We start from the raw sequence: 26,623 nt of genomic DNA on the forward strand, positions 1-26,623 counted from the left end.
ATTTATTTGATTGTTTTGGATGAGAATGTATGACTTCCCTTTCTTAAAGATCACTTTACTGAAGTAGGAAGAATGCTTAATTATATTAGACACAGATTTCAGGAGAACGTCACAATTGCACTGTGGGTAATTAATAGTCTCCCGATTTCAGGATGTTACTGAACTTAAATATTTCTTTAAAATACTAAATATTCAGTCGAATAAATGTTGTTTCTATTTGCACTTATCGTTCCTATCACTATGTTTACACAACGGGACTAGGTGTTTACATATTGACTACTGTACGTTCCCATGCAGCACTGAAAGATTCCAGAAACATTGCATAAGGCAGGAGCACAGACTTTTGTATAAGCGCATAAACAGATGCATAAGGAATTTGATTGGTCTATTTCCTTATGCACATGCTTATAGATCAATCAAATTCCTTATGCATCTTTTTATGCGCTTATGCAAAAGTCTGTGCTCCTGCCTTATGCAATGTTTCTGGAATCTTTCAGTGCTGCATGGGAACGTACAGTAGTCACCATGTAAACACCTAGTCCCGTTGTGTAAACATAGTGCTCCTGCCTATACACCTTACATTATGAAACATTGTAATATTGTATGGAAGTTGCGAAATGTTTCGGCAACATTGTTGCAAGCTTGCAGCAACAGTAAAATGTTCGCCCTAAGAAATATTGCAATGTAACATTATAGTAACATTATGATGCAATGTATTTGTAATAATATGAGCACGATAAGATTGTGGGTAAGAGATGAACATAACCTTTTTTGTTTTATAATAAACTGAGTGTATTAGCAACCAATATTGTGTGTCCGTCTTTTATCATCTTTTATCATGAATATTTATTTATAATATTAATTTTATTATAATATGGCTTATATATATATATACAGGGTGGTCCACTTAAATCGATCATCTTAGATATTTCACTTGTTTTTGATGATACGAAAAAATGTCTAAGGAAAAAGTTGCACCGTTCGAAGGGGCTATCATGATGACAGAACAACAATTTTTTCAAGGCTATTTTTTTCGGAGATTCAAAGGTCAAGATAATTTTTTTAAATGGAACTACATATTTTTGTTTGCGCAATTTTATAGCCAACATCGTGAGGAGTTCAGCGACCTATGACAACATGACCTTTAAATGATCTTGAACGCGGGAAACAGAAAAATAAAACTTTATGCTCTTCAACACAAAAATTTATTTAAGGAGGTGTTCGAAATGATGTCCTCCGACTTCAATACATTTTCTAAGGCTCCATGGACGTTCTACTCATCGAAGCCACCTTAAATTTTCGACGGTCCAATAGTTCATATTTCTTCTATTTACTTGTCCATGGTTAGTGAACATTGATTCATCGGTAGACACTCTCATGTTCTGGAATTCAATGGAATGTAAGATTGAAATAATTCCATACATGTATTGTGTGCGTGTGTGTATGTGTATGTAAATATTTATGATCGTGAAATGCTTTCGCAGTTCAGTTCATTTCCTGAGCTTCTCGATATCAGAGTTTAAATATGACTGATTATACGAAAGAGGAAAGAATAGAAATGCTTCTTATTTACGGTGAAAGCGGAAGAAGCTCTACAGAGGCGCAGAGAATGTACGGCCAAAGATACCCTGAAAAGCGTTTACCGTCTCGCGCTGCTTTTGACCGTCTTATTAAAACATTTCGTGAAACTGGAAGTGTTTGTTCACGTAAGAAAATGCGACCTCGTTTGCAAACTAATGAACCAGCAGAAGTTACTGTTTTGGCTGCAGTGGCAAATAATCCACGTATCAGTTCTCGACAAATACAAAGAAATACTGGTATTTCCAAGACAAGTGTTTTACGCATTCTTAAACGCCACTCATTTCATCCATATCACATTGCATTGCATCAAGAACTTCATGGAAATGATTTTATTAATCGAATAGAATTTTGTCAATGGGCGCTACAACAGTTGGAGGTCAATGAATTCTTCTTCAACAGAATATTGTTTACCGATGAATCAACTTTCACTAACCATGGACGCTGGATAGGAAGAGGAGGACATATCAGTTGGCCAGCACATTCTCCTGATTTGAATCCTTTAGACTTTTTTTTGTGGGGAATGTTAAAGAACACTGTTTACAATGATGTACCAACTATACAAGAGAACATGAGAGAGCACATTTTGAATGCATATGCTAGTATAAATTCAGAAATGATAAAAAGGGTAAGAGTATCATTTGTGCATCGTATTAGAAAATGTATTGAAGTCGGAGGACATCATTTCGAACACCTCTTTAAATAAATTTTTGTGTTGAAGAGCATAAAGTTTGATTTTTCTGTTTCCCGCGTTCAAGATCATTTAAAGGTCATGTTGTCATAGGTCGCTGAACTCCTCACGATGTTGGCTATAAAATTGCGCAAACAAAAATATGTAGTTCCATTTAAAAAAATTATCTTGACCTTTGAATCTCCGAAAAAAATAGCCTTGAAAAAATGTTTGTTCTGTCATCATGATAGCCCCTTCGAACGGTGCAACTTTTTCCTTAGACATTTTTTCGTATCATCAAAAACAAGTGAAATATCTAAGATGATCGATTTAAGTGGACCACCCTGTATATATATATATATATACACACAGGGTGTCCCGGGTTTTAACCGACAAACTGCGGGAGCATATTCTACTAGTGGAAATAAGAAAAAAATTCTTATATCGAGTTTGCTTAGAAATGCTTTATTACAAAGTTATAAACCAATATTGAAAAGAAATATGAGATAAGTAACAACGGAACATAGTGTAGAATTTGGAAGGTCGAAGATGTTTATGTTATGTGTATTCACATGTATTCATGTTCACTATGTTGAAACGATTCAGTATGATTGTTACTTTCGCAACAGTAGCTGTTAGATTTCAATCGTCGTGTCAACTAGCAATTACTATCAGAATGCCAAAAGTGTTTTCAAATGAGGAATACACTGATATTCATTTCGTGTACGGATTCTGTGACGGAAATGCACGAGCTGCCGTACGAGAGTATCAACGTAGATTTCCTAACAGGAGAGTACCAGATAGTTCTGTGTTTAGTAATACCCATTTGCAATTACGTAATCCGTTGTTACTTATCTCATATTTCTTTTCAATATTGGTTTATAACTTTGTAATAAAGCATTTCTAAGCAAACTCGATATAAGAATTTTTTATTATTTCCACTAGTAGAATATGCTCCCGCAGTTTGTCGGTTAAAACCCGGGACACCCTGTATATATATATATATATATATAGATTGTTGTCCGTGGATTACAGATTAGCTGTGCTGACACAAATATTTAAGCTTTAATATTATTATATCTTTATGGTAGTAAAGTGATGTTTGCTTTTAGACCAACAATTTTATTATAAAATTATTTGTATCTATTAGAACGATATGAAGATGATGTCAGAAGTTAATAATATTAAAGATTAAATATGTGTCAACACAGCTGACTGTAATCCATTCACAACAATATTATAATGAAATTAATGTTATAAATAAATATTCATGATAAAAGATTTGTTGAGGCAATTTATCGTGCTTCTGGTAGTACTCTACTTTCGGATATATTATTCGTAAAGCGCGCGTATTTCGTCACGTCCGTTTCATATAGCTTATACAGGGTGTCCCGGGTTTTAACCGACAAACTGCGGGAGCATATTCTACTAGTGGAAATAAGAAAAAATTCTTATATCGAGTTTGCTTAGAAACGCTTTATTACAAAGTTATAAACCAATATTGAAAAGAAATATGAGATAAGTAACAACGGAACACAGTGTAGAATTTGGAAGGTCGAAGATGTTTATGTTATGTGTATTCACATGTATTCATGTTCACTATGTTGAAACGATTCAGTATGATTGTTACTTTCACAACAGTAGCTGTTAGATTTCAATCGTCGTGTCAACTAGCAATTACTATCAGAATGCCAAAAGTGTTTTCAAATGAGGAATACACTGATATTGATTTCGTGTACGGATTCTGTGACGGAAATGCACGAGCTGCCGTACGAGAGTATCAACGTAGATTTCCTAACAGGAGAGTACCAGATAGATTTAAAGCAACGAATTACTAATTCAGTTACTGAGATGCAACAAAATTTTCAGGAATGTCGTACTGTAACAAATTCTGTACTACGTCGATGTCTAGCTTGTATCGATGTGCAAGGACAACATTTTGAAATGCGTCACTAAATCATTGCGTAGATAATTTTTATTTTTGTGAAAAAATCCGTTGTTACTTATCTCATATTTCTTTTCAATATTGGTTTATAACTTTGTAATAAAGCGTTTCTAAGCAAACTCGATATAAGAATTTTTTCTTATTTCCACTAGTAGAATATGCTCCCGCAGTTTGTCGGTTAAAACCCGGGACACCCTGTATAAAGCGCGTGCGGCGGGGTTCTTCCCATTCTGCCTCGGTCTTTGTTTTCGAATACAGTATAGTTAAGAGTCAAGTACGAAGTGAGAAAGTTTTCTTTTACCTATCCTTGAGTGAATCCTATACATCACGTCACAGATTTCACTAGCTTGCTCCAACAAGATTTTACGGACACACAACATTGATTAGTAATAATACAATCAGTTTATTACAAAACAAAAAACGTTATGTTCGTCTCTTACCCGCAACCTTATCGTGCTCGTAGCATGTGGTATATTCACTAATGCCAGAAACTGTACATTGACACTTGCATTGGTAGCCAACGACATATATAAATAGACCAAGCATTCTCTCTACAGCAGACCCTCATCGGAAGTTGGCAGCGAGATTGAAGGACAGAGCTACTTTGCGTCTACTGCTCTCTCACTCTACATCGTACATCGAAGTGAGAGAGCAGTAGACGCAAAGTAGCTCTGTCTTTCAGTCTTGCTGCCAACTTCCGCTTTCACGTTTTTGAGGGAATGCTTGGTCTATTTATATATGTCATTGTTGGTAGCATGCTGGACCGTGGCATGGCTATAGAGATGGAGTGAAGATAGTCTCGCGACTCACACAATCTGTGTCGGTGTGCGCACACAGACACGATACGTAGCTTGTAAAAAGAACATTATAATGACACTCGTACACTACGTGGAGAACAGGCCGCGAATTAGAGTAATATTTTTTAAATAACTGATAACAGCGTTTGAAGTTTAATTACTTTCTTTACATATATATAACAACATTATTTATTTAATTTCTCATTTTATCTTCCTATTTTTATTTTGATAAAATAAAAATAGAAATTGTTTTATTAATTCCTTTTCAAGCAATAATATCTGTCTTCTTGAGAATCGCAAACATAAATTTATAAATTCATATGTACATCTTATATAAATTAATACACTAAAATTACATTTTTCATGTTCCTTTAACGTTAATTGATAGCATTATTTTTTTCAATATTTCTGAAATATTGTTAATGTTATATTATAATTTCAATGTTTCTGTAATATCTCTGTTACATTACATTGCAACTTGCAACGTTGTTGCAATATATCTGGAAGGTTCTGTGCTGTACGAGTTACTTCTTTACCGTTTACACGTACCGTAGTATTCTACGATAAGTTCGAGAGCGATTTATGCAGGGGTATAGTATCTAGTGTAATACATGCGTAATAAAATAACAGCGTAGGGTACATTGTACTATCTCTTACTATCTTATTATTATATATACTATTACGTATTTTTATAAATTACATTATTTTATTTGTTCTTTGTAACCTCCAAATATCACTTACTTTTTATCGGCACTTCCACGGCACACTCCTAGGAATAATTTTCAAATGTCGCGCTACACCAGAGAACTAAGTAGCGATATTAACCGTTTATACGAGATGAAGTGGTATTGCTTAAGGTTACAGTCGTTACACCAATTCACACATGCTTGTGCCTATTACACATACCATTGCAACGCTTTATATTGGTGTAAACTTCGAATTGTAAGCGCTATGTGCGTTCGCTGTGCGAAGCACTCAGAGAGAATCTAGAGCATAGACATAGGAATAAGGGGACGGAGCATAAACACGCATTATGGGTGAGGGGAGTGAAGTCGCTTTGCGGGGAGGGGGGGGAATGTGGTCACATGGTACATTTGGTGCCGCAATGATGATTGGTTGTAGTAAAAATACGCGAAATATGAAGATGAGGAATGTAGTTTCTTCACAATTAAATATATGTAGTGAGATATTTTAAATAAAACAAAGAAACAGAATGTTATATTTTATAAATCAACCTAAGAGTAAAAGATTAGTAGTGCAACAGTAATGCATATGATATAGAGACAAATTGTTTATAATTATAAAATCAAATAATCCCAACTTGTTCATAGAGTGTAAATCTGAATACTGAAACATTGCAAATTCATTAATAATTCTATAATTCTTAGATTTAGTTGTATATAGACATTGGGATATATCACCAATAATTTTCATAACATGTTTTTATCAATTTTATTTTTATTACATATATATATATATATATTCATTGTCCTTTAAATAAAATTAACTTATTAAATACACGTCGCATACTCTCTGACGTATTAACAGCTTGTTGTGTAATAAAATGCAATCTGACTTTAATATATTTATAACATATTGACCGTATTAAGTGAACAATGTGATTATTAAATGCATCTTGTTCCGATGTATGACTTTCTAAAGTTACAAAGAATTTATGTCCAATAAAATTGTTCATAACTCTAATTGTTAAGTATTACACATTAAATCGCTTATTCATATATGTCCCACCACTTTCACATAACGCATGTCTAATAATTTTTTCACACGTATAACAAATTGTTAATACATCATTAGATGGATATGTCAGTCTGCCTTTATCTTTATAAGTAATTAAACTATCCTTATACATAGTTCGATTGGATTTCAATGCGTCTATACATTGGTTGCATAAAATAGTTTTTTGTAATTGCATGACAACATATCCAGCAATATACACAGTCACTTCTCTTGTAAATTCAGATAACTCGCTTACATCTAGTGTATCATCATGATTATTTATATCATTATCACCATCAACAACTTCATTATCATTTTCAAGACGATGTAATCCACTGGACCACCTAATAACATCTTCTGAGTTAACAGTTTTATTAAATGATGAAACATGTAAGATAGAAATTTCCTCTAAAGCAACGCAATTTCCGGTCGATACATTTCTTAGCTGACAATGTACTAATATCTTTTTTATTGCAGCTGAAAATTGTCGAGTTGTTGGATTATTGTTTCCACCTTCCCTTGATCTAATGCAACCAAACAGAAGCTCTATGTGGTCTTGATTTAATTTATAAAATGGTATATATTTTAATACATTTCTTTCTTGACACAAAGTTTTGTATAACATTTGTGCACTATTTATACATATTAAAAATCCAAGAAATCCGGTTTTCTTGCAAGTTTGATGTAGAAAATCTCCGTTAATTGTTCTTAAAGATATTATATAGGTTTTACAAGTTTCGAATCTATCTGTAAATTCTCGAACATTTTCCAAGCATAATGCTTTTTTAAAACCCGTTTGCTTCATACTTTTAGAGTTTAATATATCGAATAAGTCATTGAACACATTTAAAAATTGAACTGTAGCTTCAACATATTTGAAATCATCTAGTTTCAATTTATCTTTGCAATATCGTAATGAATCTGCAACAGATCGGCTTAGTGTCTATGCAGCTAATCGTACTTTCATTTTGTGCAGTTTCTCAAGATATTCCCATTTTACAATCTTGTTATCTTCATCAATAAAATTGTTCAATTGCCCAAATGTATTACGTATTAATTTCAACATATGGCATGGGTCTGGAAATATTACTATTGGTTCCTTCGTTACTGGATGTTGAAATGTTGTCTGCAAGGAAGAAATATTCCTAAAATTACATCCTAATTGTTCCATCATAGCAAAGTTAGTAGCTGTGCCATCACAAGTAACACACACAATTTGCATGCCTGCGTCGTGCAAAGAAGAAATGCATTGTAAAGTCAGATTCTTTTTTTATTGTGCAGTTATTCTGTCAACGAAGAAATAGGCTATTGGAATTTTCCATGCACTATTTATACACACTACCATAAACACTAAAGCCTGTGTTGCAAGAGTCGTGTCAGTGTTAATTATATGTTCACCCATATCTACATATCCATGATATTTTTTACCATCATATTCTAAATGTTTACGGATAGCCATCTCATCAAACACTAATGATCCAAACAATTGATAATCAACATTATTTGCTCGTTGCTTAATAGCATTTAAAGCTTCTAACATAATGCCAGGCTTTCCTTCAATATTTTGATACCACTTACATATTGTTTTACTGTGTGGTAAGCAATTATCAAACTCCTGACGTACATATTCATATGCGCGTGGTGAATAATAATGCAACGTTAAAGCAAATGATTTTAATTGATTATCAAATTGTTTATGTACCCTTTTTTCCGTTTGTTTTCGCAATTGTCTTTCCAATATTTTACTGTTTGCCCCACCTATGTTTCGCAATATTTGTATCTCTTTAGCTCCCAATACATTTGTTTCCTTCAGTGCGTTTAAAATTCCTTTTAAAGAGATAATTTTTGAATCCTTTCGGCGAAGTTTCTGTTGTAATACTTTTATTTTTTTTTAATACAAGTTCTTTGTTTCTCGCAATTTTTTCCGCAGCCGACTTTTCTCCGGAGAATTAAATTTCCTCTTTGGAGAAACGGTTGTTGAAGCATCCACAACTATAACATTTTAATTATGTGTAAATAATTTCATGTAATGTACATATTATTAAATTACTAAAGTAAATAGTTCTTACAGTAACTACATCCAGGGATAGGAGATGTGGCTGTATCTATTGTACTAGTTATAGAGCTTGGTGCTTGAATATTTTCATTTGCAATATCTTCATTTGATGCAATATCATTTACAGTATCATTTACAATATCAGCAACCGTACGTTCTAAACAAGTAAACAAAACATATATATGGAAAGTAATAACATAAGTTATATCCAAAGAATATTTATATATAAACTAGGATCAAGAAACAGTATATAATACCTTTATATGGTAATGTATTTGGTCGAAGTCTTCTTGTACCAGTTGAAAGATCAAAAGCATCTTCGCTGAAGTGTGCCGAACAAATTCTTCCTCCAACTGGAACTGACTCCGCAGATAGTTCTAGTATATCTAACCATAACTGTCTTATTTTTTCCTTCTTTGGAAATCTACAAATTAATTCGACGTGTAATTTTATATTATATTTTTTTATATTTTTATCATATTTTATAACATATGATCCGGTCTAACCGATGATATGATATATTCAGATTTCTTTCTTCGTTTAGTCTTTCTAACACTGGACGGCTTACAGTGCGATTTTTGCACTGTTTTATGATGCACTGTGGCATTATGCGGCACAGAAATGTATATATTTAATACAGCTGATATACTTTTGAGAAATCAAACACTCAAGCAACACAAACTCTATTTCTATTTCTCAAGAAGTGATCACACTATAACCTTCAAAAATCGCAGCCAATCACCAATGCGGCACCAAAAGTACCACGTGACTATAGCCCTCCCGTCGCGAAGCGGCTTAACCCCCCCTGGTTACTGCTCCGTCCCCTTATTCCTATGTCCATGGATTGGGCCCGCAACTATCTATTTGTATACAACGTAGCTTATGTATCTAGTCCATTTGGTTATTCTCAATCACAGATGTCTATACTATATTAGATCGCTAACTACGGGCTTTGGCATACAAAAGACTGAGGCCGGCCGGATCTCCGGTTTCGGCCATGACACCTGACAGAACATGGCGTCAGTGCGTGTGGTAGTGCGTATATGTGACATTGTGTTGACACTTGCTGTCAGTAGCGGGTGTAATATAGACATCTGTGATTGTTAGTTTAAAAAAATGACAACAATGCCGAACAGATGCTGCAAAATGCAACAATACACAAAGTCATCATTTATTTCAGTAAGTAGAATGCATTTATGTGTAATAAATATTCGAGTTGTGTAATATGTGACGTTATGTTGCAATTAACATTGTAAATATTTCAGATTTCAGATGAAACATCCTGACGAGCAAACATGGGTATCACATACGCAGTACCACACATGTGATACTCATGTGTTTTTTTTTGTCCCCAGGACGCGGTAACGCGGCAACGCGGTGGCCAATCACCGTCTTGCATTTCTGGTAATACTAAATATATAATTTCCGTATTACCAGAAATGCAAGACGGTGATTGGCAACCACGTTGCTGCATTACGCATTGCCGCGTTACCGCCTCCTGTGAGCATGAGCCATATGACTCTAGGGCAAAGCGAGAAGAGATCACGCTGGTAGGGAAATTGACGCACTTATTAGTTTATCGATTTACCGCTAGATGTAGAGCTGTGAGTAGATACATTGTGTATAGTGTCGAGTTATAATACACACAGTTAAATTGTTTACGAAATCTGTGCGGTTGTTTCGAAGATATTAAAGAATTAGTGGCATTCATCGTACTGGTAAGGTATCACAGTTTTGTAGTATAGCTGTATAATTTTTATTAAACATAGTGGGCGAACAGTTTTTGTAAAAGTCATTTATTAAAAGTGGCATAGCTTAAACAGGTTATGTGTGCATTTTGAGTTCTTCCTGCTATTATATTGTTATTATATTATATTGTTATTAAATAAAGCACTGTGTCATATTTCCTACCGTTTTAGGAAAGATGGCCGTGCTACGTGGATAGGATAGACAACGCGGTATTTTCATTCATTTCAAGGAGACATGACACACTTAAAATGTGTCATAAAATGTATTACTTTTTGCTTATCTCGTTCATTGTTTTTCATAGGTTGAGTCATGCCAAACGTTTATATAAGGCGAACTAACCGTGCTTCTTGGACACAAGAAGATCTTCAAAAGGCTGCTGAGGATGTTTTACAAAATGGACTATCGACTCGAGTTGCAGGGAAAAAATACAATATCCCCGAAAAAACGCTCAGATTCCGTATTAAAAAAAATGATTTTATCAAGGGAAAGATTGGACCATCTCATCACTTAGGTAGCGACGCAGAAAAAAAATTAGTTAAACACATATTGGGGCTTCAGTCAGTTGGCTTTACACCAACACGAAGGGATGTACGTGAGATGGCTTTTAATATGGTTGATATGTTGAATATAAAACAGATTTTCAATACAGAAACAAAAATGGCAGGAAAATTTTGGCTATTATCATTTTTGCGAAGATATCCAGAACTGAGCATTAAAAAAGTCGAAGGTCTTTCAAGAGTTATGATTGAAGAAATGAACAAGGCCGAAGTTTCTGAATACTTCAAACTGTTAACTAAGATCTTAATAGAAAACGATCTATTAGATAAGCCTGGAAGAATTTGGAATGCAGATGAAAGCGATATACAAATGAATAATGTTCTAGGAGAAGTAGCAGCAAAAGGAAGTAAAGATGTAAACGTAGTAACTTCATCAGAAATAGGAGAAATAATTACGATAGTTGCTTGTTGCAATGCCGAAGGTCAATTTTTACCTCCGTATTACATCATGAAAGGAAAATATAAACCTCAATATGAAAAAGGTTTATCACCAGGAACAGTAATTAAAATGAGATCCGAGAATGCATACATAAATAGTGATTTGTTTATGGATTGGTTAGTTAACCATTTCATACCACGTAAACCAGCAGGAAAGAATCTGCTCATCGTTGACGGACATGCTTCGCATATGACAAATGCGAAAGTATTAGAAACAACTAAAGATAATAATATTGTACTTTTGTGTTTGCCAAGCCATGCTACTCATTATTTACAACCATTGGACCGGGTGGTTTTCAAACTATTCAAAACATATTTCAGAGATGCATGTGCAAAATATTTCAGACTTGGTAAAAGTATGAGAAGGATCCCAAGAGAATTTAGTACCTTATTAAACTCTGCATGGACTCAATCTGCAACTGTCCAAACAGGAATTGCGGCATTCAGAGCAACAGGGATTTATCCCCTTAATGAGGATGTCATTCGTGCCTACTTATTAGATTGCGACCACCATAGCACAAATCCTACTGCTGAAACAGATGAATTTAATCAAACTGAAAAAATGTCTACTTCTGGATATATCGCAGATATATCGCAGCCTAGCTGTAACTCACAGTACAAAGATCCACAGATGTTTATACCAGCCATAGTCTTCAACACTGTTCATCCAATACCTAGCTGTAGCTCACAGTATGAAGAACACCAGATGTTTACACCAACCAAAGTCTTCAACACTGTTCATCCGATACCTAGCTGTAGCTCACAGTACGAAGAACCACAGATGTTTACACCAACCAAAGTCTTCAACACTGTTCATCCGATACCTAGCTGTAGCTCACAGTACGAAGAACCACAGATGTTAACACCAACCAAGGTCTTGAACATTGTTTATCCGATACTATCAATACTTAAACCTTCTGTTTCTCAAAGAAAACAATCGGTAACTAATTTGACAGAATCTGTGTTCATTAATAAACAAAAGGAAAAAAATGTTAGACAAATCCGGGAAAAAGAAAAGTCAGAAGGCAAGAAAAAAGAAAAAATAGAAAGAAGAAAACGTAAGGCAGATAGCAAGAACGTACGAAAAGGAAAAGCTGCAAATACTAAAACAAAAAACAAAAAATAAAACGACATCATAGCTTCCAGTCTTCGAGCTCAGAGGTTAAAGAAATAGAAGTTACACCTAATCGTCAATCTGATTATTTTCATGAGGACGAGTGCATTGAATGTCTAGAACTGTACAATGAAACGCAATCTAAATCGGATTGGTTCAAATGCATTAAATGTGATAGTTGCATGACAGCTGTTCTCTTTTATTCTAATTTGTGTGAAAGACAACAAAAACGTGACTTAAAATCTAAAAACTACTAACTAAACTAAATTCCGAACTTTATCATTTTTCACAATAATTCTCTAAAAATTTAATCCTAAAACTAAGCTTTCTTGTTTATCGTTACTTATGACAGCAAATGCCTATTTTCATTTAGCGCAAAATGTTTATTATTTATAGCGGAAAATGTTATTTTCATTTAAAGCATAAAATGCTTATTGTTATTTATAGCGGAAAATTTGTATTTTCATTTATAGCGTAAAATATTTATCGTTATTTATGGCGAAAAATGTTTATTTTCATTCAAAATGATCAATTATAAAAGCAAATAAGAAAGATAAAAATAATAAGAAATGAATAATAGTTTCATTTTTATTATGTGTATTTTCCATAAGGCGTCTCTCTCTCCTACCCAATATGCGGTTTCTTATCTACCCTATTAGAAGAAATGACAAAAAAACCGCTTCTTGAAAAACTTGATATTTTATGAAAATGTGTAACGTTCACATATGGTATTTCATATATTTTCTGCTGACTAAACGATGCTATGCTTGTGCGTTAAATAAAAAATTTTGTCAATTAAAAAGTTATAACAATAGCTTAAATTGTGCGGCGTCTCTCTTCGCTTTACCCTATATGATTTTAGTTTCTTAATTGTGCTTTAATTTAGATTTTGTAATGTATTGCTTTCTTTAGTATGCTATAGTAGCCTTCACGGAAGAAGAAGAAGGAGAAACAATTGCAGTGATTCCTGTTAAATGGATTGATAGGCCTGATAACAAAATTACTGAAATGTTCTGGCCTCCAAAAAGCTGGCCAGAAAAAGGGTCGAGATCTGTACACATAAAGAAAGCTGTAAAACAATGTATAGAGCCTGACATTCATTGGCCTCTTCTTAAAGCATCAGTTCTTCACTTATATAGTGAGTTATTTCAATATGATGTGTTGTTTCTATCCATCTAGTTATGATTTCTTTCTATCCATTTCTCATTTCTTATAAAATTTCATACAGTAAATATGAAATGTCCAGATTTATTGTGTTTCTTTCCTGTTATGATTACGAGTTTAAGCTGATTCTTCAAATCTTAATAGAATTTTTTAACATTTCTACTATTGCAATTAAATAACTGTTATTTATTAGAGCCATGATTGGAAATCTATTGGAACTATTGTTGTTCTTACATTTGCAGATGAGTATGATGATGCAGTTAGAGGTTTGAAGAAAGCTAAAGATGACACATCACTTGAAACGGATTCAGATAACGCTCCACGAAGGAGGAAGCCACCAACACGGTATAAGGACTTTTATGAACACTTTTATGAATACAACGAAGATGAGGAGGGCAATATATCGCCTCGAAAAGAAAAAGGTTCTCGCAAGAGAAAAGTTAGAAAGCTTAGCGAAAATGAAGATGAAAGTTCGAACAAGACTTCGCCTCAAATAAACTTTGATATTTCAAATGTAATTAAAAACTATAGTATTCATATAGTAGATGAAGTACAAGATAAAGAGAGCGAGAAACCGCTTAGAGAGCAACCTCCCAAGAACGATGCCAGGCTCAGAGTCCTTCAGGAGTTCCAAGAGAATTTCAGTAAAGACAGTGAGCAAAAGCAAAGGCAACTGCAAACGGTTCATGGTGGCCAATTGCAAAGTAATATTAGTAAGAACCAGAATACAACAACAACTTTGAACAGTGAAATTTCCTCAGTTCTTTCTCCCAAGGACGAAGAGACAAGTAACACAATTTCTGAAATTCTCAATACTTCTTCCGTTACCTCAGCATCGTCTGATTGTGTATCAGGTAATAACGCTCCTCAAGACACTCAATTTTCATCCTCAATGCGGATAAATAGTTTTGATAAAGGATCTTCAAGTTCGTTCCAAAATCCGTCATGTTCATCGGTACAGACCATTACTTCTAGTCCAAGCTTTGAAGAACAGTTTTATTCATCATTGAAAGTAGAGCCTGATGAAAATGAAACTCATTCGACTAATGATATAGATGAGGAAGAGACAAAGATACAAATGGAGTCTCAATGCTCCATTAATTTGAAAAATGAAGGTATTTATCTATATAATACGCTTCAGATAGTTTCAGCTTTCATATTCTTTGAAGGTTTTCAATAGATATGTGTTTTTTCCTTTATTAGATGATTGTGAATGCAAACATTGTCACAGTGAAATTAAACAGAACAACGCAATACTTCAGGAAATAAACAAAAAGTTGGATTTAATGCTAATGAACCAGGCAATAATTCTTCGGTCTGTCAATCCAGATTACGCTACATCCATGGTAGCTCCTAATATTCCACTTATTCCACTGAACACAAAGGAGGACTTTCAAAAGATGGAAAAATTTGTGGCAGCTAATCCTATTAATTATGAAACTGTAGTAAGTTCCATATGATGTTAATTAATATATGTATATTACATATAAAAAATGTATTAAACAATCAAGATAATCATCCTATATTTTTCGTGCTCTGACAGCGAGATTTGCTTTATTCTAAATGCGCCAGTGCTTTTGGCGCATCATGTGTTCCCTCAGAACGCACCATTACAGGGAACATTTTATCCAAGTTGATTTCAAACGGTCTTGCCAAATTGATAAGTTGGAGTGGGTCGGAAGGTGATAAAATCAAATTCTCTGATACAAAACTGTGTGAGGTTGTATTTGGTAAGATGTGATCTCAAATGTTTTTTTTTAAATTCGTAATATATGTTCCATAGTTCTCATTCCACTTGCATTCAGTTGTTTCCTTAGTATCCATTTGATACATGAAATATACATTAGTGAGTTTCTTTAGTTGATAATATCATTTTATTACAATTGCTTCGTTTTTTGTGTACAGGTGCAGTAAAACAACGATTTCCTGATAGCTTTCTTACTGATGCTGAAGCCAAAATCAAACGTTGGTTTCAGACTGCTAATGGAAGGAGAGTTCCTTCTGTTACTGATGTTTAAAATATATTAGCTTTTCATTACCTATATTTTGATTGCACAGTTATTGCTGTTTTGTCTGTATATTTGTACTCCTTGACAGAGCTGAGCAGCTTAGGATTAGAGAGACTTTCATAATTTGTTATATGGATATTTTACGCAATATACGTAATAGTTTATTTTTATCACAAGGCTTGTGAATTTTTGTTATATAACTAATATTATTCCATTGTGCAAATAGTATAGCCCTAAAAAGCCTGATCTACAATGCTCTTTGCGTCTTGTTCCTTGCTCTTTTCGCCTTCTTTGATTTCTTGACACTATTTTAAGATAAAAGTTGAACTTTGGAATAGACGAGAAACACGCAACAAGAAACACAATTGTTATCAAAACAGATACGTCGAGAAAGCACCAGATAAGAGAAAAAGTTCAAGAAACAAAACGCAACGAGTATATTGTAGATCAAGTTTAAAATATAGAGAAGCGCGAACTTGTTTCCTCTTTCTAATTGGTCGCCATGTTAGATCCGCAATGACCCGCGTTGTTCAAATGTGATTCAAATATGGTATTGATATGAAGTTTAAACGAATATATTATTATTTCTTTTGACCACGTAAGTAGAAATATTTTTTCTGTGTTATTGAGTAAAGTGCCTATTTATTCAAAATGAGAATAATATCGAATCGAGAGAATTGGAATCGAGCAATAATAATCGGATTCTACAAAATGCTTACTGCATATACGAAGTGATGTATATTTTTCATACTTCTTTATTAAATGTTTTGGAATATGGTCTACAGGTGGAAATCTAAAAGATAAATTTTTATAAGTACCATTATTGTGATTAATTATACGAATTATTTCATTTGTACATATACCGATGAAAAGTTAAAGCAGTGTTCGGGGTCCATATGGATTTACAATTGTTTATTACACAATAGCGCACCATTTCTTAATTTTTAATTAACAAATGTTTTCAAAAACTTCTATCTCGTAGAAATAGGAAGTTACACTGCATGACATTACCGATGTCTTTGGTAAAGTTTTTACATCGCTAGAGAGAGACGAAGATTCACCCACCAACACAGCGTGTCATATCACAGGATTAATAGACAGATAGCCAAAGGCCCGGGTTAAGGCGAGACCAGCATTTCCGTACTTCGATTATCGACACACTTTGCCCTTTACCGACAGACTCAGTGAGAAATGCTGGTCTCGCCTTAACCCGGGCCTTTGGCTATCTGTCTATTAATTTGTGGTCATACACTCACTGATTTTACACTACACATACAACAATTGTCTCATTGGTCGCTACCAAAAAAATGACAATGCGCAGAAGGGATCGACGCAAAGTCAAACAAATGACAGAGTGCCCATACTAGTTATACTATGCTGTCAACTGTTCTGAATTGCAGTTGGCAGCAATACGCTTGCTCTAGAGAAAAGAAGCATATATCACTATACGGATACAGTGGGATACAGGTTCCATGATTGACGCAGACGGATAAAATAAACGCTGTTGAGAAATCAAATCAACGAACCAAAGAAGTGCAAAACGAAGACTTCAAAATACTGTGCAAAACTAATCGTCAAAAATGATTGCCAGGGACTGTCATATCGGAATATGTGCGCTTCTGGTCATACTTTCATTGTTTGTAGAAACAGGTGAGGTTTAAAGCACATTACATTTTTCACAATGTGAGGACTGGAACATTGTTGTTTTATGTTCTGGGCGGGGCATGTGCACTACTGTTCCTTAATTTGACATTTTTTAGACCAGACAAATGCCGAGAAAATATTAATTATTCCGAAGGATCATAATGAAACGTTAGTGAAACAACTAAACGAACAATGTACTCTTTTTAACGATAAACGAGAAACGTGAAATTGTCTTACATGGATGTTCAAAAAGTTGCTCATTGCGTTTCTGTGAACATAAAAACGTGATATTTTGATTTGAATTTAATGTGCAATATGAACAGAGATGGTTAGGAATCGCTGAATGTTTTTCCCTGAAATTGAATACAAAAGTTTTAAAATTCTGATCTCTGATATTGGAAACTGCAATTTTATTGCCAAATATTTTGGCACCATATTTGTCACGAGAATTAGTATACATTAGTAGAATATATGATATGCATCGGATATTACATTTGTTACACGTATTGGAATTGTGTTTCAGGTAGCACAAATAGTCTCAATGTGTGCATATTATGAATCATGATACTTCATCATCTTGTTGCAATTATATCTTTAACAAAATATCAAATATAGAAAATAATGCAGGGTTTTTGACGAGATTTGATACTTTATAGCGTTAGGTATTTGTGAAATATGATTAGTAGTAATTATCGATCAACAATGAAGCCAGTAATATGTGTATATTTCTGCTATATCGAAAATACACAAGTGAGAGATGTGTAAAATACTCGAGATTCTGATAATTACAAAATAATATCTTTATCAGAATAGTAAAACTAGGGAATAAAAGATGATGACTCGGAAATACGTAAACACGATGCAAATGTATTAACTTTATGTACAGTAAATAGTAATACCAATAGATATCTATCAAAAATTTCGGTAAGACTGCATAAAAGGTTACACTTTGCGGATCTTTCTCATTTTGACATAATGTTATGAAGGGTAAAGTTCTAAACTTACTTCACTGCAACTTCAATGCGTCAACTGAAATAGACGTGCTGCAGAAGTCAAATATCTTGCGCGGCTTTCAGTTAAATGCTAAAACAAGAGCAAGACACTAATGTATGATTGAATAATAAAATTGTCAGGCGATTTGACAAATGATATTTATATTTAGGTCATAGCATTCGTTGCTACCAGTGTAACAGCACCAGCAACGAGTATCCTTTTCAGTGTAATGAATTTCTAACGGGCGATGAACATCTTCAACCAGAGTCGTGCGATTATGTTTATGGGGCGCAATATTGCGTTAAACATATAGGCCGTTTCGAGGGTAAATAATGATCAAAACATTTTACAGCTTGAAAATCTAACATAGCGGTACTAGGGGGAAAGGCTATTAATCTCATTGGTGATCATGCTTCAGATCCCAGTCATTCCGGCATGTCGGTAGCCTTATACTAAACCGAATAATTTTTTCAGATCTCTTCGACAACTCCTGAAACATGCTTTCCTGTGTGTATGCATGATATCTTATATTTATAAAGGCAAATCTCGTCTTTTAACATATTTTTAACATATTAAATTGTTGCGAAATATTTGTTGAATTTTTGTTTGTTGCGAGATGATTGTATGAAATGTTTGTTCTACATTATTCGAAATTTTCCATTTTTTCAATAATTTGTTCTGTTAAATATTCTATCATGCAGTTGTTACTTATTTTTATGATATGTGAAAAATTCTGTTCTTTAAGAACTGTGAATGTTTATAAATTTTCTTACGCATTACACGCGTTTTATTAATATTTAAAATAGATAACAAATAACAAAAAAATTGATGAATTTTTTGTACGAATTCAAATTCATTTCATTAATAAAATGTTTCATACTATCGTGAAACTAATCTGAAACAATAATAAGACGTTTGAGGAAACCGATATGAACGGACGAAGTATTCGACGTTATTGCGAAAATTTCAATCGCGCAAATAAATCTTAAAAATATATTTTATGGTCACATGCAGGAATTTGAAAAGTTACTAAATTAAATATTGCTCATGACATTGTAAAAAAGATGGGTGTACATTTTGTTACTATTTCTCGGTACCTTAAAAGGGATTCTGTGTAGAGAGTATAGAGAACTTAAAACAAGATGTTTTTTAGATGAATTGTCTTTTTTAAATTGGATATTACCGGGTTGCAAGCATTGTATTTATGAATATTTTGAGAGTTCTGAATAATTCTTTTCTATGCAAAAATCAAAACTAACCGGTCCAGAATGCTTTTATTTTAGCCAATTAAAAAAAAACATAAAATATAAAAAAGTGAGAATTTATTTAAAGTTTAAATAATAATATCAGAACGCTGATAAAAGACTAAAACTTTTGCATATATAATAATACAATACGAATCTGATGACATTCAATTGAAAATATATTAAATATAAATAATCTATTAAATATTAAATAAAATATATTAAATTAATTTCAATGGATTATTGTAACTACTAAATATGTGAGAAAACAAATATAAAAAAATATCTTCTTATCTCTAATTTATCCTACAACATATTCAAGACGTACTGAAGTTAATAAGAGACAGTTTCTTGGTAAGAGACTGTCTTTATTAATTTCACATAGACTAAACACGTTTAACATTTCTTTTTCTATGTTTCCATCCATATAGAGTTCATTATTACATTATTACATATTTAATATAATTATTTAAATTAATATAAACAAATTACATAAATTTGTTCGATAATTAATCAGATTAAGGAACACCTCGTCAATAATTTTGACTTTCTTCAGATATATTGTGTTTTATATCGTCATTTATAAGTAAAATGTGAAAATCACTTTCACAAACATATATTTAAGACAGCTATCGTAAACTTATTATTTTATGATGTATGATTTGAATACTTGTGCAATACGAGAAATATACGATCTGTTCAGGCTTTGGTGCGACTAACACTGAGAAAAATACAAGACGTCAATTATTTTCTTTTTTTTATTTTGTTTTTTTCTTCAACATAGACTGTTGACTGTTGACTCAATACAACGTTGGAAGTGATTAAAAAATTTTCCGAGACTATAATCACTATATCATCATTTTCGGAATCGCCTCTAAAACCGTGATCGAAGCCCTTTGTATGTCCTGAATAGCGTCATAACGCTTTCCTTTTATCGCCAATTTGAGTTTTGGGAATAGCCAAAAGTCACACCAGGAACAAAATCAGACAGCAGATGAATACGAAAGGTGCGATGCTTTTTCTGATCAAGAAATCGTGTAAAATCTTGGATTTTGTGCTGATTATCGTGCAGAAGCTATCAAAATCCTTGTGCTCGATATTTAGACTGAATTCTGTCCCACAAACATCCGAGGAATCTGTTCCACAGACGAACACCCAAATAATAATCAACATTCACTGTTTGGTTTATTAATTTCTTATGAACAATTCCTTTCGAACCGAAGAAAGCCATAAACAATACCTTTTGATTCAGCTCTTCTGCACGAGCACTTTCTTCGGTTTTGGTTCTTCTGGACTCTGCCGTTTTGCAAGTGGCAAATATTCAAAACATGTTTCTTCATGAGTTAGATGTTTTTCATAAAATCCGGATCAATATCGACCGATCTTAACATGTCTTTGCAGTGCTTTATTCTGGTATCTGTTTGATCCTCCATCAGCGTGTGCGGTACGTGGCCGTACATTTTTTCGACGAGCTTTAATAAGATTTTATTTATTATTAAATTAAATTTATTAATTATTAGTAGTAGATTTAATTTATTAATTTATTATATCACATTTAATGTCAAAACTAATGACGCAGATATGTTAGCGCCTCAACAAGTGATTATAGCTGAAACGTGAAGCTTTATAACGAAACCACTTATCAAGAAATAGCGCTGAAGGAAAAAATTAAAGAAAAGCAGTTGCACCAGAGCCTTGACAGACTATATATTACATGCATATCAAATATCTAATAATTACAATTATAATTATAAATTTAATTATTACATTTTTAATTAATTAAGCGGTGACCTTGGATTGCTATCAATGCTCATCAGAAACTGAATGGAAATGTATGGACGGTGAATTGGTTGAAAGTTTTTTGATGCCAACTAATTGTAGTCATATTTATGACGCGCGTTATTGCGTCAAATCGATTGGCCGCTATGGAGGTTCTTACTTCAGTGTTTCTATCGTTGTGTGTGCACGAGTATTTTTCCTATCGTTGTGTGTGTATGTGAATGTTTTTTCCTAAATCACTTTATGCGGAAATGATTACAAAAAAATAAAGATTGTTTGCTTATAGATATGTATATATAAATTTTTAAATTATTAAGTATTTTAAAAGTTATTTTATAATATTTGGTATACGTGTTATTTTTTTAAATAAATACAAGCCGAAAAAATATTGAGAGACGTACGCGAGATACGTAATATTTTTGAAATTACGTGATCTTGGATTTTTTAATCTTTTTTTCTTGTCTTCTGTATGCTATATACATTGTTTGCTTAAAAAATTTGAGAACTAAAGCTGTAAAAAGCACAGTATCCGTATTGATAAAACTTTTATTTTACTCGAAGAATGTTTCTCCAACATTGATACTAGAGATGTCGATATCGAGAAAAAATATCGAATATTACATATACAGGGTGTCCCGGGTTTTAACCGACAAACTGCGGGAGCATATTCTACTAGTGGAAATAATAAAAAATTCTTATATCGAGTTTGCTTAGAAATGCTTTATTACAAAGTTATAAACCAATATTGAAAAGAAATATGAGATAAGTAACAACGGATTACGTAATTGCAAATGGGTATTACTAAACACAGAACTATCTGGCACTCTCCTGTTAGGAAATCTACGTTGATACTCTCGTACGGCAGCTCGTGCATTTCCGTCACAGAATCCGTACACGAAATGAATATCAGTGTATTCCTCATTTGAAAACACTTTTGGCATTCTGATAGTAATTGCTAGTTGACACGACGATTGAAATCTAACAGCTACTGTTGTGAAAGTAACAATCATACTGAATCGTTTCAACATAGTGAACATGAATACATGTGAATACACATAACATAAACATCTTCGACCTTCCAAATTCTACACTATGTTCCGTTGTTACTTATCTCATATTTCTTTTCAATATTGGTTTATAACTTTGTAATAAAGCATTTCTAAGCAAACTCGATATAAGAATTTTTTATTATTTCCACTAGTAGAATATGCTCCCGCAGTTTGTCGGTTAAAACCCGGGACACCCTGTATATTCATCAATTTTAAAAGTATTTATATTAATATCGAATGAATAGTCAATATATCGAATAAAATATCGAATAATCAATATCTTTTCATAAAAGCTATAAAAACTTACATAATAATTATATATTAATTATATAAAATTATAAAATATTTTTACAACACTGTGCCTTATTGTTATACTTATTAAAAATTTTCTTATGAAAACAGTCATAGCCGTCAGTTTAGTATTTTAAGCATTTCAGTTTTACAAGTAAAGTCTTACCGAGTTTAAAATAAAATTCGATGCCTTTTTTGCGTTTTTCTGATAACATTATCATGCTACTGACATATAAATGCCATATTTCGATAATATTTATAACTATTTTGTTTTTAATTGACAACTGTAAAATGATTTGTTCGGCAGACATAAATGTGTAAAATAGATCGCTCATAGTAAGAAAATATGCTACAGCCAGTTCTCACACTTTTCGAACAAACATGTATATACATACTACATTTACAAGAATATAATTGCATTGATACTATATTAATTGAAATACCAATCATACATGAAAAAATTATTTATTTTATTTGAAATGTAAATCTATTCAGCATTAATATAACTTAAACACAACAATCCATGAATAAATTTCTAAATATATATAATATATTTATATTTATAAAATGTGTACACATCATGGAATATTTAAAACAAATTGAGAATTTTTATAATTTTTATAATTTTATTTATCATAATGAGTTTTCATAATTTTTATGATATAACATTAAAATGTGAAAAATATGTAATAGGAAAAAAGATAAGTTGAAATAATACAATAATATAACATAGTTTATAATCTTCTTATCACTATTATGAAATAATAAACGATATTCAAACATCTTATTCAAAGTAATATGGCAAGCAAAAATATAAACAGTGCAATAAAATAAAGAATAAGACTAACATTGTTTTTATCAAGGCTATTAAGACACATTTTAAAACTTGCAGTAGTAATGTCGTTTACAATTTTACTTTACTAACACTAACCGCAATAGTTTTGTCATTGTATCATGTCATGAAACTGTTTTATTTCACTAAACTTTATTTTAGTTTACATTTGCATGCATATCGATTAAGTGATGGAACTTTTATGGTAGAACTTTCATTATCCAAACTAAGATTAACCCAAGGATTAACCCTTTGATTGCAGCACACACGAATATCTTTTATGCATTCTATTCGTTGTTTATCACCCACTAAATATTCCATATTTTCAATTTTGATATTCATCCACAAATGAGTCAATAGTATTTTCAAATATAACAAATGGCGATTGCTAAAAAATGCTTAAGCAATTTATAATCAAATTAATTTAATTTATACTAAGAAATATATTAATTTTATCGAATATATCATATTCATTATATACATCTGAAACTATTTCTGACCGACAATAGAAACACGATAAAAATATTCACAAACAGTGTTTAGAAAACTTAATTATTTGAATAAACGAATTAATAATTAGTAGTTTTTTCCACATTAGTTTAATATATTTCAAGAATAATAATAGTAATAATAGATATATAAAAAATTATGTAAAAGCTCCTATTAGAAATTCATAAATCTTGTATCTGTTAAATCTTATATCGGCATATAAATGTTTTTTGAGCATTTTATCTAATTGTGTAAAGTAACAAAAACATTTTTTTCGAGTCACTTTTTTATCTAATGACACAAATCTTTTAAATTGAAAAGATTTATTGTACAAAATGTTCTGTGCTTTAAAAAAAGGAAACCAAACATTATTTATACGGGATCTTTGTGGATGATAAGATGCTTGAGTAATAGAAAATTCGGATAGTAAAACGTTTGGATAATGGAGGTACACAAATAATGTAAATTTTAAAAATAGCTTATTAAATTTGATAAAGATTTTTGTACCACCATCTACATTTTAAGCATTGTAGCACCATTTACATTTTAAGAAACAATATACAGATGTTCCAGGAGAGTAGGTCAATATTCTGGGAAGTGATAATGTCGATCATTTTAAGCAAAAAAATATTCGTATGAACTTGCGTCCTATTCTCAACAGTTTCCGAGATGGAGCTATTTGAATACGCAGTTTTAAAATTCTTGAAATTGCACTGGGAAGCATATTTTCACAAAATCTATTGAAAACTTCGAGAAACACTACGATTCGGAATTCTGTGCGCAGAAAAGCATCAGGATATTCTTCAAGAACAGTAGAAGCATTACGATCGAAGAAATCATATACACATATAGCATATCTGCATTATTCAACTGCAATTTGTGAAGACTTGCGGCATTTTTAACAACTTCCACAATGTCATTATCAATAGCCACAACAGTAGACTGATGATTCACATCGATTCATACAACAGTGTTGCAGTGGGAGGGAAGGCAAAAACAACCAGCAGGCGCAGTGGCAATATTGCTCGCCAAATTCAAATTATCTCGGAATAGGACACATTTTGCTTATAATAACTGATACTATCACCTCTCAGAATATTGATCTTTCCTCCTGAGACACCTTGTAGGTAGTGGGATAGTTTAAAATATGAAGACCTAATTTTTATGTCTTTATCTGTAATAAGAAACATACACATCTTTAAATAAAACTTATTTTATTTAAGATGGAATCCTTCTATGAAGCATCTTTTTTAAATGGAGTAGAATCTTTATATAATATCAATATATATTTTATAATATTTTAAGAACTATTTTTATTATAATCGTGCGATATATATTGAATTACTGGAATTGCTCAAATTTGCTTGCATATTGTTAAAATTATTTTAAAATCATTGTGGCTAAATAAATGCATTAATATTAAAGAAGAAAATCATAAAGTTAACTTTGCTGTGTGAAGAAATGTTCTAAGTCTCTCTATTAGGTAAAGAAATAATTATATGGTCTTGCTTATAAATCATAACTATACAAATTGTATGATTATACATTAAATTAGGTGGTATCGGTACAAAACGATTTTGCTCGCCTGTGCATATGGGAAACTACTGCGACTACGTGAAGCAGCCAGGTGACAAGCTGACTTATCGTACCTGCGTGTTTACATGTTCCGGCGATGGATGTAACTTGGCCATATCTTCTTTGCCAAATACAATTTATACATGGATCATGCCCATGAGCTCATTGATAATCTGGAGAAGCCTGTTTTACACGTAGACAATTTTTTATGGTTTCGATAGACTTACCAATTGTTTGAAAGCCTGCCGAATTTTTAATGTACATTTATTGTTGCAGTGAGTCTCATGTATAATTCTTCCTTTTCAGTCAATTCATTCTCAATAACAAATTATGTTGTACTTTAATTACGTTTAATATCTTTAGTTTTACTCGGCTAATAGTATTCCAAATATCACACAGTACGATGCTCAGATGGATGTTCAATTTGAGCAATTCGTTGCCTGAATCTCGAATCACATTTTTATATTAATTTTCTTGTTGTAACTAAATAAGTAATTTTCTTTTGACGATTTATTATACTTAGTAATTCTCTTATATGATTCCTTAGATAGATTTATATAAATAATTTACAAATACAAGATATCTCTTATCGATATATGACAATACGTAATCTCGATATATGCAGACTTCTTATGGAACCTTATATGTATTTATTTTACTTTGGACATTATAATGACACATTGTTTTACTTTTGTAAACTACAATATTTTAATTATTTTTTGAGTTATGAAATGATTGACCCATAATAAATTTTTATTACTTTGTGCAATTTTTATGCGATTAAATTATATCAAGCTATATTGGACTGAACGTAAAGTCTTTTACATTCAAAAATCAAATCATTGATTTCAGAAAATTGTTAAGTGTTTTATAACTTTTCATATGATGATGATAATATACATATTAAAATATG

The 26,623-nt window shown here is 32.3% G+C and overlaps 3 protein-coding genes across 6 annotated transcripts; 2 read left to right on the forward strand and 1 right to left on the reverse strand.

Annotated features, from left to right (window-relative positions):
• Positions 1 to 6,428: 6,428 nt before the first annotated feature.
• LOC105284608 (THAP domain-containing protein 1) lies at positions 6,429 to 10,016 on the reverse strand. The gene is given in 5 exon segments (XM_026969347.1): positions 6,429 to 7,853; positions 8,486 to 8,719; positions 8,797 to 8,940; positions 9,041 to 9,207; positions 9,290 to 10,016. Coding segments are annotated over 5 exon segments (726 nt in total). The 5' UTR covers positions 9,391 to 10,016; the 3' UTR covers positions 6,429 to 7,773.
• A 290-nt stretch (positions 10,017 to 10,306) lies between these two features.
• On the forward strand, positions 10,307 to 15,984 carry LOC105284609. Of its 2 annotated transcripts, XM_011348265.3 has the most exons (8): positions 10,307 to 10,501; positions 10,703 to 10,741; positions 10,834 to 12,401; positions 13,554 to 13,779; positions 14,048 to 14,920; positions 15,009 to 15,250; positions 15,349 to 15,535; positions 15,711 to 15,984. In XM_011348265.3, exons 3-8 carry the CDS (start codon positions 10,842 to 10,844, stop codon positions 15,821 to 15,823), a joined length of 3,201 nt encoding a protein of 1,066 aa, XP_011346567.2. In that variant the 5' UTR covers positions 10,307 to 10,501; positions 10,703 to 10,741; positions 10,834 to 10,841; the 3' UTR covers positions 15,824 to 15,984. The 2 variants fall into 2 exon arrangements, with proteins under 2 accessions (XP_011346567.2, XP_011346568.2); XM_011348266.3 differs by lacking the exon at positions 10,703 to 10,741.
• A 106-nt stretch (positions 15,985 to 16,090) lies between these two features.
• LOC105284605 lies at positions 16,091 to 26,623 on the forward strand. Of its 3 annotated transcripts, XM_026969348.1 has the most exons (4): positions 17,022 to 17,464; positions 18,621 to 18,776; positions 21,480 to 21,626; positions 25,691 to 26,623. In XM_026969348.1, the coding sequence occupies exons 1-4, from the start codon at positions 17,395 to 17,397 to the stop codon at positions 25,906 to 25,908; spliced, it is 591 nt and encodes a 196-aa protein (XP_026825149.1). In that variant the 5' UTR covers positions 17,022 to 17,394; the 3' UTR covers positions 25,909 to 26,623. The 3 variants fall into 3 exon arrangements, with proteins under 3 accessions (XP_026825151.1, XP_026825149.1, XP_026825150.1); XM_026969350.1 differs by lacking the exon at positions 18,621 to 18,776 and having other exon boundaries at positions 16,091 to 17,464; XM_026969349.1 differs by lacking the exon at positions 21,480 to 21,626 and having other exon boundaries at positions 17,180 to 17,464.

Source organism: Ooceraea biroi, chromosome 4, assembly GCF_003672135.1.
Source record: "Ooceraea biroi isolate clonal line C1 chromosome 4, Obir_v5.4, whole genome shotgun sequence".
Classification (NCBI taxonomy): Eukaryota; Metazoa; Arthropoda; class Insecta; order Hymenoptera; family Formicidae; genus Ooceraea; species Ooceraea biroi.